The following is a 15,118-nucleotide window of genomic DNA, read 5'->3' on the forward strand; positions in this document are numbered from 1 at the left end:
GTTAAATGTCCAGCTTTGGCTCAGGTCATGATCCCATGGTTTGTGAGTTCAAGCCCCACATCAGGCTCTGTGTTGACAGCTCAGAGCCTGGAGCCTGTTTCCGATTCTGTGTCTCCCTCTCTCTCTGCCTCATATCCATTCTCTCAAAAATAAATAAACATTAGAGGCACCTGGGTGGCTCAGTCGGTTGGGCGTCCGACTTCGGCCCAGGTCATAATCTCATAGTTCGTGGGCTTGAGCCCTGCACTGGGCTCTGTGCTGACAGCTCAGAGCCTGGAGCCTGCTTTGAATTCTGTGTCTCCCTCTCTCTCTGCCCCTTCCCTACTCACACTCTGTCTCTGTCTCTCAAAAATAAATAAACATTGAAAAAAAAATTTTTTTAATAAAAAATAAACATTAAAAAGAATTAAAGTATCCAGGAAAATAAGAACAAATAACCTTGATAAGTAAAATCAGATCGCCTTACTCTATATCCTATTTCTTCATCTTTTGTCCAAACCAGACAGTACATTTTGTCAGCCACTCTTCCATCAAAGACCCTAATAAAATATATGAATCCCGAAATTGTCATTAAGAGTTGTCAAATGAAAAACTTTTTCAACCAATAATTTTTTTTCTTTATCAGCCAATCCAAACATCTGAAAATGTAACGAATTCTAGATGTGAAAAGCATGAATGCTGGTAATCCACTCAAATGAATTCTGGAATAATAAGTAGTAGTTGTCAGAAAGCTTCAAATACTGAAGGTCTTCAGGTATTTGAATTCAAGGAAGTAACTGTATTCTTCCAAAAGAATGTGTACAAGAAACCATCAGATTTAGATTCAACTGTCTTAATGCTTCATCTTCTGTGGAGTATGAAATAATAAGGGGTAGGGGGGAGTCAGGGAAAGACCCATATTAAAGTAACTTATCTTGTTCTAGACTAACCACATTTTCTAAAGTAACTAAAAATGATTTTAAAACAATCAAAACTGAGAAACTGCTGCCCAGAAGTAACTTTCAAAAAATTTAGAAGTTCTATGTGTTAAGTTAAATGTGGGGAGTCCTTTTTTAGCTCTTTTCCTGAGAATTAGTGCATCCTATACTGTCCAAAAATGAAGAGAATCTTGGGCACCTCAGTGACTCAGTTGATTAAGCATCTGACTCTTGGTTTTACCTCAGGCCATGATCTCAGGGTTCATGAGATCGAGTCCTGCGCCAGGCTCTGCACAGACAGCATGGAGACTGCTTGGGGTTCTCTCTACTCTCTCTCTGCCCCTTCCCCACTTGCTCTCTCTCTCAAAATACATGAATTTAAAGATTAAAAACAACAATGAAGAGGATCTAAAGTCCAAAATACATAACTCTGTTTCACTGCAATACTCCATTGGTTTCCAAATTTTGCCTACTTCTCACAACTTGGTCACAAAACTGAAGTAATATTACATTCCTTAAAGCTTAACAATGTTGTTTCATTTGTTTAAAAACCTTTAATACCTGAAAATAAACTTGATTAATACATTTGCAATTATCTGAATAAATTATTTGTTTAGTTCTAAACAGTTAACAAAAAAAGTAACACATTCACTAAATTTCCACTTTTCTTCACAGACCAATAATATACTTCCAACATGGAATTTAAATGCCCTGATATTTTATAATGCTTACAGGATAATAAATTTGTCACTCCTTAGCCTGGCATCAAGATTTGACAATACAGTTCTAAAATCAAGCTTTCTAGTCTTAGCTCTTCACCCCCCATCTACACCATCCCCTTTTCTGCTCTATTCAGAATGGCCACTTATACACTGTCCATCTTGCTTTTTACTCCATATCAGGTGGGACCTGCTCTTACTGCTACATCCACAGACTTCATTTCAGGCAGGCACACCCAGTTATCTGCAAGCTGTAAGGCCAGGTCTGTGAGTGGCTCTGCTCTTACCCGAACAAAATAAAAACCTCCATGTTTAAAATCAAAAGTTTTTGTCAACCCAAAATTTTCTTGGTGCTTGATCTACCCTTTGAATAGCATACTGGTTAAGAGAATGAATTCTGAAGACCTGGACTGTGTTGTTAACCAACTGCGCACACTGAGGCAAGTTACTATTTAACCATTTTGACCCTCAGTTTCCTTACCTGTAAAAAAAAAAAAAAAGTGGGGGTGGGGGGGGGGGGAGAATAGTAGCCTCTCCTTGCAGGACTGCTGTAAGGATAAAGTGAGATAACTTATGTACTGTTTAATTCAGTTCTTGGCAGAGAACAGGTACTCAATAAATTTATTTGACATTATTATTAGGGTCATGATCTGAATTCTTAGGAATTTCTAGCTTTTTAACTATCTTAAAGTACCTGCCTCTTTTTGGTTCTTTTAACCTAGCACATTTAGCATACCTAGCAAGACACACTGCTTGTCCTGTTATGTGGCATCTCCAATTGTCCTGATGTCTTTCAAAATGTCTGTCACTCTCTCTGTGTGTTTATCTGCTTACCTATCTCTGCCCAAACATTCCCAACTTCAATACACCAGATTTTTCTCCTGGTCCTGGCTTCATCATGCTTCTGCTCTACTACCTATAGTTCCCGTGATGACACCTAACTGCCATGTAACACATGGAAAACTCTTAACATCTTCCACGAAGCCACCGATCTGAATCTTCACTGGCCTAAACACTTCAAGCACATGTTGTCTGTACTTGCTTGTACAGGACTTGTCAAATTGTGAGTCATCTCACTCACATGTTCACTCATTCAATAATGATACAAATAAAAGAATGAGACTACTTCGAGATTCCCAATTTGTTAAACTAGAGACTGTCAAAACAAACGATAAACTTTTTTTTTTTTTTTTTAACTACAGACACTATGAACTAACAAAGAACATTTCACATGGATTTGAGGGGAAGGGACTCACATACACAAAATATACACAATTGAAAACTAGGCAACTTTCATTATACAGCCTCTGGTTCTCCGTATTTCGGTACTAATGCATAATGTTAAAATGGAGTTAATTTTCAGAATGACTTCTCCGAACAAATAAAAAAACTTTAAAAGTATGACATAGTTTTATTTATTTATGTACGTATGTGTGTGTATACACATGTGTATATGTGGGTGTGTGTATGATTTCTTTTACATCTTTACTGAGATACTTGGTTTTATAGTGTTAAAGCTTTATATGTATTTTATGTGTAATCAAATCTTTTAGTGTGAACTATCAACAGTTTTACAGAGGGAAAAAACCTGGTTTCTGGCTTTGTTAAACCAGAGAAATGTCAGTCACAGCAATCTGTAGTTAGTTCCCCGCTTAATCTTTCTTGGCAGGCTCTGCCCATGCCAGTGCTAGTATCTAGCTTCAGCAATCAAAGTGCCAGCAGCAAGTAATGCAGGCAACATCCTCAGTAGCAAAAACAGTATTCACTTCCTTCATCTCCACAAACAAGAGTTAAACTCTAACTAGGTCTGTAACATTTTCCTTTAATGAGACCTCTCTCTATTATAGCTAATAAACTACAGATTGGGGATTCAAATAAGAGAAAAAAATTGTATGTTTTATTAATAACTGAACTATAATGAAGGAAGTACAAAGTGTTGAGTTAATTTAGTCAAGGGTGAATCAACATTCTTACTCCACCCCACTAGCCCAACTGGTTTTTAAAAAAAGAAAATGCTATCGTTCAGCCTTTTAACATGGTTGCGAATAAAAGTCAGAGTCAGAAGGAAAAGCAGCTCAACATGTTTCAGGTGTAAAGAGTGCTAACTTAGGTGACAGGTTTTCCAGGTTCTTATGTTTCATCTATACAATTGTATGTATGAAGAACTAAAGCTTTAAAAAAGCTTTTTCTTAACGTTTATTTTTAAGAGAGAGACGGACACACTGTGAGCAGGGGAGGGGCAGAGAGAGAGGGAGACAGAATCTGAAGCCGGCTCCAGGCGGAGAGCTGTCAACACAGAGCCCAAAGTGGGGCTCGAACTCACAAACTCATGACCACGATCTGAGCCAAAGTTGGACACTTGACCAACCGAGCCACCCAGGCGCCCCCAAAGCCTTAAAGAAAAAAAAAGGAAAAGAAACTAATGAAAATGCTTAACTCTGAATGATTTGATTTTCAAAATCCTTTTTATTTTAGGGAGGAAGAAGATTCTATAAAAACTTCCCCACATACAAAAATGGCTCCTGACATCTTACTAATGAGATAAAAATAAATTATGAAAACTGCCATACTATAAAAATAACCATGATTTGCTAAAACAGGCAGAATATCAAGATAGGTATTCTGTGGTTTACTACGTATTGGAATTTAGAGAACTAATACAAAATTAAAATAAAATATTGAGGGGCAGCTGGGTGGTTCAGTCAGTTAAGCATCCGACTTGATTTCAGCTCAGTCATGATATCTCAAGGTTCGTGAGATCCAGCTCTGCATCAGGCTCTGCACTACAGCATGGAGCCTGCTTGGGATTCACATTCATTCTCTCTCTCCCCCTCTCCCCCTCTCCCCCTCCCCCCCCAAAACAAATAAAATAAAATAAAATATTGAAAATTATATTAAGTTCTTTACACCTCAAACCCATACCCCCTTCTCCATGGCAGTAAGACTGCCACTTCCTTAGAGTAAAAGTGTGACAAGGTACCTAGAGAAGAACATAACTGGATATATGTTATTTGAAAATTTAGTCTATATATGCATTTGAAAATGCAAAGGAAAAGACACCGTAGATAAAATAAAAGTACATGACATCGTAAATCTGACAGTGACAATGAATGCTTAACTTTGGTATGTACGTGACCCTAAACAAAATGATCAATTAAGATGTTTATGTTCAATCTTGGCTTCAAGTCCACACCTTCTCTCCCATATTCCCAAACATACCGTAAGCAAAGGGCCTAGAACACATTCACAAAGAAGATAGAAATCTCCCATAAATGCCAAAAATAGCAGTCCCAAGAATATTTGCCCTTTTCAATGCTTTAGGCTACAGCTTTAACCAGAATTTCATGGATCAGCCTCTAGATGAAACAGTACTCCCCCTAAAAATGATATTTCATAGGTTAATCCACATTCTGGAAACATTATTAAGTGATAACCTATCCAAGCTGAGTTTTACAATTTTCTATTTGAAAAGCAAATCAAGCTTTTGGTTTTTAAAAGCCACAGATTTCTTGATTGGTGACAAAAGCAGTCAAGCAGGTAATGATTTTCAATCGTGTTGCAAATAGAGCAGAGTACAGGCTTGGAGGCTGGGAAAGCTACACGAATCAGTAGAATGAGGCCTAGAGGAATGAGGGAGACCGTAAGGAAAACTGAGCCTGTAGGAACTAGCAGTTCTTCTCATGACATGACCTTTGAGGATCAGTTGATAAATGACTCATTACCTTCTAGACAATTTAAAAATGGATAAAAATACACAAAATTTCTTTACTGCCATAACTACTTCGATGCATTCTTCTAAATTAAGAACCTAGAGAGAGAAAGCCTTGACATGGGCAAACTTTAGGGTACTGCCCCCCTCTCCAAAACTAAAAGCCATTTAAAACATGAAAGAAGAACAGTAAGGACAGAATAATACATGTTGGAGAACATATTTGTGGTTCTAAATATATATTCCCAGATAGGTATAGCTTACAGGTATCTCGATTACAAGACAAAAGTACCTTACTGTCTTCAGAAAGAGTCCATAAAAAGAACCAAGAAAATGAAGAAGGAAAAGCAATTCCCTTTTTGTCAGTTCCATCTGGGGGGTTGAGGTGGGGTGAACAGTGAAGCAAACTGAGTCTCTCTTCAAAAGAAACTTTTCTCTGTTAAGGAACCATAGTTACTGGTTTGCTCTGGTTGTTCCTCTCAATTTCTTATCTTTTTCTAACTGTATACTCTATAACATGAGAACCCCAGCCTTTGCTTCCGTCCTTTTTAGATATTACTAAATATCTTAGGAAGATATTTACTAAATAACTTAGGAAGGCTAAGCTGTAAGTGGCTTAGTGGCATAGCAAGAAAAACTCAAAAAAGTCCAAAGATATTGTTCTGCTTCTAGTCCCATTCTGCAGTTAAGTGATTTCACATGTATATCTGGAGTCACAGAGTTAAGTTGGAATCTTAGCTCCATCATATATTTACCAGATTATATAAATTTAGAAAAATTTCTTAACTTCTTCTGTGTGCTTCATCTTACTTCCTCAACAAAAAATGTGGACAGTAATAGCTCCTCTTTCAAGATTAATGTGAGAACTAAATGAGCTATTTAACAAAATATTTATTAGCACAATATCTGATCTTAGTAAATTATCAATAAATATTAACTACCCATTATAACCTGTTTAAATCCAAGATACCCTTCCTGGCCTAGCAGAGTTGTTTTTCCAGTGAGATTACAGAGTTGTGACCAGCACATTAAAGAAAAATTTACTAGAACAGAACAGAAAATAGCAGAGTGCAGTAACAGAAAGTACTGTTTCAAAAATCTTCTTGTCAGATACACACACACACACACACACACACACACACACACACACACACACACACTCCCCTCTCTCCCCCCACCCCCTCTCTCTCAACTGAGCCTCCTGCAGTTTGTCTGTGTTCCCTTCCCTACATACCCTTAATAGCTAACACATCTGACTCTTGCTCAAGGGCACAACAGCATGTTGTATAAAACTCTACAACACTTCTCACACTGTGCTTGTTTATATGTATGTCTCTCCCATTAGAATATAAATTTCATGGAAACTACCTTATCTTGCCTGTGTATTTCTGATACCTGAAAAATACTGAAGGCTCAGTAAATTTTTGTTGAATGAATGAGTAAATCATCAAAACCTAATAGGTATTAAGAACATACAAAATTATTTAAGCAGTTTGTCATTACCTGATCAGGTTTTATTACTGTACAGAAATATAAATTTGGCTACAAGTTGCATAAAATCAATAAAGTTGTTCTTTCTCCCAAAGTGCCTATTACACTCCCTTCCATCTGGAAGTGATGAATACATGTTTACTTAAGAAACTGAAATGGATGTTGTGCATAATGATCTCTGAAAAGTAGAACTTTAAAGTATATACATGTGCTGCACAGTTGGAAGTTTTATTTAAGGAGACCGGCCACATTCATGCTTCTTTGTTAGGGGCAAAAAGAAAGGGAAGTTATTAGGCAGAAGAAGTTGCTTCTTTTATATGACAAACTGTCCAGGATGCCCTTTCATAGGAACTACAGGTACCTTGAGAAAACATCGAAATAATAACACTGGGCAGATACTTGCTTAATTACTTAATATAGAAAAATATGAAGAACATTAGTATTTTCAATATTCATATATCACCATCATTCCCAAATCTGTTTAAATGTAAGAATCAAAGTGATACCAATTCACCAACTCTGCTTTTGTTCCATCACAAAAAAGGCAAAACACTAGAAATAAATTCTAAAGAAACACTTTTCACCATGCTTATAGACATCAAAGTCAAAAGCTAACAGTCTACTAAGTCAAGGTTATATATAAAACTTGGCTTTACATTTGTCAAAAAAAAAAATAAATAAATAAATAAAATAAAATAAAATAAAATAAAATAAAATAAAAGCAAATAAAATAAAAGCAAATAAACACCTGCTCTAAAATAAGACTTAACTTTTTAAGGTATGGGTTCCTTTATAAGTGATCTGAAATATTTGTTTCTAAATCATTAACAACTTAGCCCAAAAAACTGGAAGTCTCCAATTTATTAGGATTACAACTCTCTTGACACAGTAAGCTATATACATGAACTAGTAAGGGAAAAAAAGTGTGGTATCTTAGGGCTCAGGCATTTTGCTTCTTGCCACTAATTAATATGAACGATAATTACCTAACCCTAAACTTTTTAAACATCTTAGGAAAAAGCTATTTCACAAAAATCTTCTTACATCCTTTTAAATATATTTTATTATGAAATTCTATTTCAAAGTAATTTATTGGGCTTGGACATTAAAGCCAAGTCTTAACAGTTAAGATTGATTTATTGAAAGGAAAAATCTAAACTATGATATACACTCTTAAGAAACAAAACTGATGAAAAGTGGCAAGCAGTTGCTATCTGTTAAAAATTTTTCCCCATATTTAGAATGATAAACTTAATGACCGTAAGAAGGGTGGCAACACTCACCAGTATGAATCTTCTCATGTCTCTGTAGCAGGTACTTCTGTATGAAACGCATGTCACATTGACTACATTGAAATGGTTTTTCACCTTAAAATAATTTCACATCCACAAATTAGTTACTGGATAAAACACAGTTCATAGTTACTATTTCTGAGGAAAGATAAATCTTGAAAGCCCAAATTCTTTAAAATTCCAAATTATCCATAAAATATTTTTATACTATTCATTAATTTAACAGAATTTTATTTCCTCAATTTTCCCCCCACAATTAGAAAATTCACATTCTCACAATCATAGAAAGATGAGATCAAATCTGCTCTATGTCTGAAAAAAAGGAAAAGGAAAAGGAAAAGGAAAAGGAAAAGGAAAAGGAAAAGGAAAAGGAAAAGGAAAGGGAGAGAGAGAAGGAAAGGAAAGGGGGAGAGAGAGAAGGAAAGGAAAAGGAAAAGAAGAAAGAGAGGGAAGGAGAAAACAATCAAAAAATCAGAAGACTAGAAAGAACTCTACAGGTTATCTATGCTATCTTAAACATCTCTTCTTCCTTTTTATCCAAAAGAAGATCCACCCACCTTGTTCTCTGTGGCTAACTATCACTTTATGCCCTTTCAATTATTTTCTCCAGGACTTTGGGAACTTTCAAACATCTTTTTCCTTTTTTTTTTTTTTTTTTTTAAATCTTGTCTCTTCAATCATTCCTTCTCTGCTGGAACCTTTCCTAGTAAGTATTCTTCAGGTCTGTCCTTTGCAAACAAACTTTCCAGCAATCTTGAAACACTCCAACCTTATTACTTTCTCTCATTCCTTTTCACCATTTCTTCTTAATAGAGTAGTTTACCCCATGTCTCAAATCCTCCACCACCCACTTGTGCTTTAACCCTTATACTCTGCTTTCTTAAAAGCTACTCGTGCTCTCTTTGCTATTTATTCTAACAGCTCTTCTTCAGTTCTCTATTCCTCTCTATCCTCTATGAAGGTTGTGCCATTGCTGATTATACCCTCCTTGGAACCGTCTCTTCTTTTAGTTTCTGGGATACTGTAATTTCCTAGTCCATCAAACGTACCTTACTACTCTATCTTCCCACCCCATATCCTTTAATTTAACCTACGTGTCCAGTGTGCTTCCCCAAGGATCTGTGATTAGTCTTTAGTTCTGCTCTCTATAATGTCATGTTCTTAATTATCATTTTTTAATATCTGATTCCCAAATTCATATTTCAAACTCCATCTGGATGTCTTGCAGAGAAAAATAAATGTTGATAGGCTTTTAATAATACATTCTTTAACAGTTTCTCTAACTGAAAAGAACACATTAAGCCAGATAAGTGTTTAATTATATTATATATAATTATAATTATAATTAATTACGCACATTCGTGCCCATTGTTTTCTCATTTAAAGTTTTCCTGGTTTCCTTCTGATATTCTGGCCTATGAAATCTCTGATTTGAAATAAATACCTGGTTAGTTACAGTCTTAGAAATGAATGACATTTACACAAAGATGAAAATAGTAAAAATAATAATCTCTTAATGGCCATAGGCCCATTTTAATTCAAGAAATACCTGTATGAATGAACACATGTCTCTGTAAGTGATAGTTCGTTCTAAAGGCAGCATTGCAGTGCTCACAAACATGAGATTTAGGGGTTTTCAAACCAAGTGATCCATCCTCATTTATTGTAAGGATCTAGTTAAAAACAAAAAAAGATAAAAACAAAAGAAGTCTTAAAAACATAATACTCACAAAGGTAATGCTTTTAATTTTTTTATTTGTTTTTTAAGTGTTTAATTATTTTTGAGAGACAGAGCATAAATGGGGGAGGAGCAGAGAGAAAGAGACACAGAATCCAAAGCAGGCTCCAGGCTCTAGGCTCTGAGCTGTCAGCACAGAACCTGATGCAGGGCTCGAACCCACGAACTGTGAGATCAAGACCTGAGTCGGAGTCCGATGTTTAACCAACTGAGCCACCCAGGCGCCTCAAGGTAATGCCTTTTAATGCAAACAATGGTCACCAGAAATTATGACATTTTTCCCCCAAACTTGAGAAGGTTATTAGAATAATGTTATCACTAATTGTAGGAAGGTACAATGTGACTCAGAATGGTAAAAATTATTAGTAAAACCTTGGAACTTGGTTAAATAAGATCTCAGCACTCTGTCCCTTCTCCAAAGCTGATGTCTAACAGAGTCCCTAAGTGCTCTCTGCTAGGGTGAGTATAACTTTATTTTCAATTTCAAACTGTCACAAACATAGGACAAAAGTTTTATGTTTTAGATACATATGGCATAAATATCAATCAGCATAGGACTGGTTAAATAAATCATGGAAAATGAATACAATTTAATGTTATGTGGTTGTAACATAAAATGAGAAAACTCTCTATATATTTATATGGAAAAAGCTCCAGGATTTATTAACTAAAATATTCAAGGTTTAGAATTTTGTACACAATTCTGCATATTTTTATATATAAAAAAGTACATACAAGGGTATATATTTGTATATGCATAATATTTAAGAAGGGTACACATAAAACATGTATAGTAGCCTTGGTTGTGATGGCGGGAACTTGGCAGAGAGGAGATAAAGTGGGAGGGGGACTCTACACTGTTTACACTTAAACCCTTTTCTGAACTATATAAATGCTACCTGTTGCATCCCCCCCCCCTTTTTTAAAGAAGAGAAAAAGAGCAATCTAAGTTTTCAAGTCATCCAGCATAGAATTTCGAGTCTGGTTCAGTCCAGGATGTCTAAGGTTATTTACTCTAAGACTACTAAGCTACTGTTGAGCACATTCCTAAAAACATTTATTGGATAAATAAATCAGAATGGCTATGGAGAAGGAAGATGGGTGACAAAGAAATCAACCTTATCTTCCTGGGCTTCATGAGGTTGAGAGTATTACGGGCCTGGTTTGGGCAGGGCCTGAGTGCAGCTCACCTTTGGGTTTCATGTATTCCAATTTATCAATCATTTGTTGCACATGCAACATTAAACTGACTCATCGGACACACAGCAGAGTAATAATAAATAATCTTTTTTTTTTCATTATTGAGGAGAGAAGAAATGAGATAGCAGAATATGATGTGAAGATAACAAAGAAAACTAGTAGGAGATCAGATCAGGAGAAGCACAGCAAGCAAGAGGGAAACAATACTGGAGGTGGGGGCATATAGAGTGGGAACTATGAAACTGTGTCCCACATAGGGTACAACAATCTATGTAACATCTTAGGAAATACAAAGGCCTGTGGAAACTGATTAGGGCCTGTAAACACAGCTATGACCCTTTCTCAAACCTAGAAAACAGGAGAGGTAAGAGGGGAAAGGCTTTAATTTTTTAAAACATTTTTTTACTTTAAATTCAGGAAGACTGTACTGTATGTAAATCAATTGTAATTATCATGCAAATTACACAGGATATTTGGGTTCTGGGCAAACTGCCAATGTGGTCAACAAAGCTTCAAAGTCTTATGCACCAGAGTCATAAAGAGAAACATTTGGCACAAAAATGGAAGTGGGTGTCACAGCTTCCTGATGAGAGTCAGTGAGAAGAGAAAGCTTCATCTCTGGCCAGTTTAAAATTTTTTGACCCCTCCAAGTCACAAAATAATATGCAAGTTAACACTGGGCAAAACAAAACAAAACAAAAACAAAAACAACCCACACAAAATCTTTTAAAACAAGATTCAAAATATCTCTAACATAAAATAAATAACAAAAAGATGTTAAACACTTTATATAAAACATAACCAAAAACAAGATAGCACCAGGTATTTTTCCACATATGTTGATAACAAATACAAAGATCCAAGTGCCAAAACCCATAGCAGCTCAATAGCTTTCTGTGGCATAGCAACTGCAAGGAAAGGCTCTGTAAGGAACCAATCTGGCCCAAGTTACTTAATGTGAAACAGATGTCATCCCTGATTGTACAAAGCCCTTTTATGAAGAGTTAAGGAGTCCCAGGTCATTGTTTTCTGGCATTGGAGGTAGTGCTGCCTTTTATTAAGGTGGATTTTATGGATGAAACAGCTAACACTGACTTGTGAATAAGAAGACTGAAAAATCTAGCATATTTTTAAATTCAAAGAAAAATTCTTGGACATTTTATATTTAATTTTTTTTCTTTTTTTAGGCCAGAATAACAAACATGTTTGTATAAAAGATACTGAGTAAAATTCATCTTGCCTCAGAACTCCAGTGGCTCTTCCAATTTGTAATCTGTTTTAAATAAAACCATGTAATTTTGTTGTTTTACTCATCACTATAGCCCCAGTATCCAAAATGGTGTCTGGAACATAGTGAGACTATAAATGTCTAATGACGTGGCTACCTGCTACCCATACGAAACATCCTCACAGCTCACCACTTTATTCTTTTTAAAAATTTCTGCCAAAAGTGATGCCTTTCAATTTTTCAAAGTTACTGAACAGCGCCAGAGAGGTGGGTATGCCAAGAACAAAAGTCCCTTAGTGAAAAGAAATGGCACATTAATATACGAAAAATTTTCTTCCTTGGTATAAATGTGGCTTCTGTTCTTGTTCACAATCTTTCAAGATCTTTTCGTAGAAGGCGATCTACCAGTTAAATGTGTCTGCCTTAGAGATTAGCAGTCCCATTTGCTACTAACCCAGTACCATAAAATATTTTTGCTTTTCTTTTCCCCCTCAACATATGAACATGATTACAATCAAAGATTTTAGATTTCAAGGTGTAAGTCCTAAAATGCCTCCTATAATATCGCCACATGCTTTATCGTGCTTCCTGTCACTCCCGCTTTTGGAGAAATATGGCATATTATACAGACCAAGCAATTGGGCTTTATCATGAATAGAGAAATTAGTAAGAGTCCAAACAATACTCAACATATTTGATTTTCTTAGCTGTTTATAAATTTAAGAGATAATTTCTTAGTAAAAAATTTCAAAACTGAATGGAACTCCTCAATCCACTTTCTTAATTTCATGGTCCATTAGTAGATATAGACACCCCTCAGTGAAAAAAAGTTTTACTGTCCGAAAAGACAGACATGATTTTCTCCATTCTCTATCTGCTACGTACTATTAAAAGTATTACGGCATATTTTAAGCTAATGATTGTAAGTTTTATCATACATTCTTTTTTTTTTAATGTTTATTTTTGAAAGAGAGAGCAAGTGAGAGAGCAGGGGAAGGACAGAAAATCCCAAGCAGGCTCCATGCTGTCTACACAGAGCCTGATGCAGGGCTTGAAACCACAAAACAAATCTTGAGATCATGACTTGAGCCCTGAGCTACCCAGATGCCCCATCATACATTCTTAAATCAATGTAAACCATCTTCTACACCAACAAAAACCAAAAGACAATGTAGAGGTGATAGTTTAAGTTTCTCATCTGTTGTGAGTCAGTTCACTGCAAATGGAGGTGGAAAATGAGATCTTCTAAAATTCTCTTTATTCTGGGATGCCTGGGTGGTTCAGTTGGTTAGGCGTCCGACTTCGGCTCAGGTCATGATCTCACGTCTCATGAGTTTGAGCCCCACATCAGGCTCTGTGCTGACAGCTCGGAGCCTGGAGCCTACTTTCGACTCTGTGTGTGTCTCTCTCTGTCCCTACCTTGCTCACACTCTCTCTCAAAAATAAAACAGAACATTAAAAATAATAAATTAATTAATTAAAAAATCTCTTTATTCTTCAAATCCTATTAGAAATAAAAGAATAGTGCAATTTCAAAGACATACGACAAAATAACACAGCAATAACCACCACATCTTGACCATCCTGGTTATCTCTGATATCCCACCCTCACACTGTCACTTTGATTCTTCAGATTTTTACTATCTCTCCATACTAGATTTTATATATTACAAATTTCATTTTAAAATGAAAAGCTTTTCAGGCCATGTCATGGGATCAAGCCCTGTGTCAGGATTCATACTGAGTATGGAGTCTGCTTAAGATTCTCTCTTTCGGGGCGGCACCTGGGTGGCTCAGTTAAACATCCAACTTCAGCTCAGATCATGATCTCACGGTCCATGAGTTTGAGCCCCAAATTGGCATCACTGCTGTCAGCACAGAACCAGCTTTGGATCCTCTGCCCCCCGCCCCGCCCCTTCCCTGCTCTCTCTCTCAAAAATAAGTTAACATTAAAAAAAAAAGAACAAGATTTTCTTTCTCTAAAATAAAAAAATAAACAATAATTTAAAATGACAAGCTTCTGATAGTGCCAGAACATGAAATTCACTATCTTGTAAGCATGGTACAATAACTAATGTTCAGCATAATAACCATGAGTTTTAGAAAGAGTCATTTCTCTCAGGTTTCCTAAATACTAGGCAAAAAAAATGTGCAATAGTTTTTAAAGAAAGGTTTACATCAAAATATGTTTTAAAGTTAGGGGGGTTTGGTTTTATGGGAAAATTATTTATCCAGAATACGGAACTCCCTGGGAAATGAGAGAAATAAAATATTAATACTTCTTTTACTAATGTTCCTCTTCATTTTTCTCTTAAATACTATTCTGTACTTCTATTCCTGGTCTTATAAGCAGTTCTTCAGCTTCAACACCACTTCTTCCACAATCAAGTTAACGTGTAGGAGAAAGTATGACAAATGCCTGGTAATATCTATTTCTCTGTCCCCTTTAATTAAGTTTTCTCAATTTTATATAATTTAAGATCTTTTTGATACCAAAATCACAAATCTTTTCTGGGAACCAATGGTTTATAATAAATTGCTGAGAAAGGATTCTCTATATTTACAATCTATGTGATTTGTGGAATATTCTATGCTTTCTGAGTTCAATATAACTTTGAATAATCAATTTCTACGCAGACCACCTAAAAAGTATTGTAACAAACATAGTTCCCTTCTTCAGCACTTGGTAAGAGATTCTGGCATATAATAGGCAACCAAATTGTTTGCTGAGAGAATGAAGAAAAAGGAGATACATTTCAGAATAAAGAAGCAATTAAAAGTACTCTGCTCTATCTCATTCAATTACTAAGACATTTGAAAAGAC

The 15,118-nt window shown here is 35.7% G+C and overlaps 1 protein-coding gene across 11 annotated transcripts in view; it reads right to left on the reverse strand.

Annotated features, from left to right (window-relative positions):
- Positions 1-15,118, reverse strand: part of ZNF148 (zinc finger protein 148) — a 163,675-nt gene that overhangs the window by 22,304 nt on the left and 126,253 nt on the right. For all 11 annotated transcript variants that reach the window (XM_042998893.1, XM_042998894.1, XM_042998896.1 and 8 more), the window contains 2 exons: positions 9,678-9,801; positions 8,120-8,203 (listed from right to left, as the gene is read on the reverse strand). In XM_042998893.1, the coding sequence (XP_042854827.1) occupies positions 8,120-8,203; positions 9,678-9,801 (208 nt within the window). The remainder of the gene's footprint in view (positions 1-8,119; positions 8,204-9,677; positions 9,802-15,118) is intronic.

The sequence above is a fragment of the Panthera tigris genome, chromosome C2, assembly GCF_018350195.1.
Source record: "Panthera tigris isolate Pti1 chromosome C2, P.tigris_Pti1_mat1.1, whole genome shotgun sequence".
Lineage (NCBI taxonomy): Eukaryota > Metazoa > Chordata > Mammalia > Carnivora > Felidae > Panthera > Panthera tigris.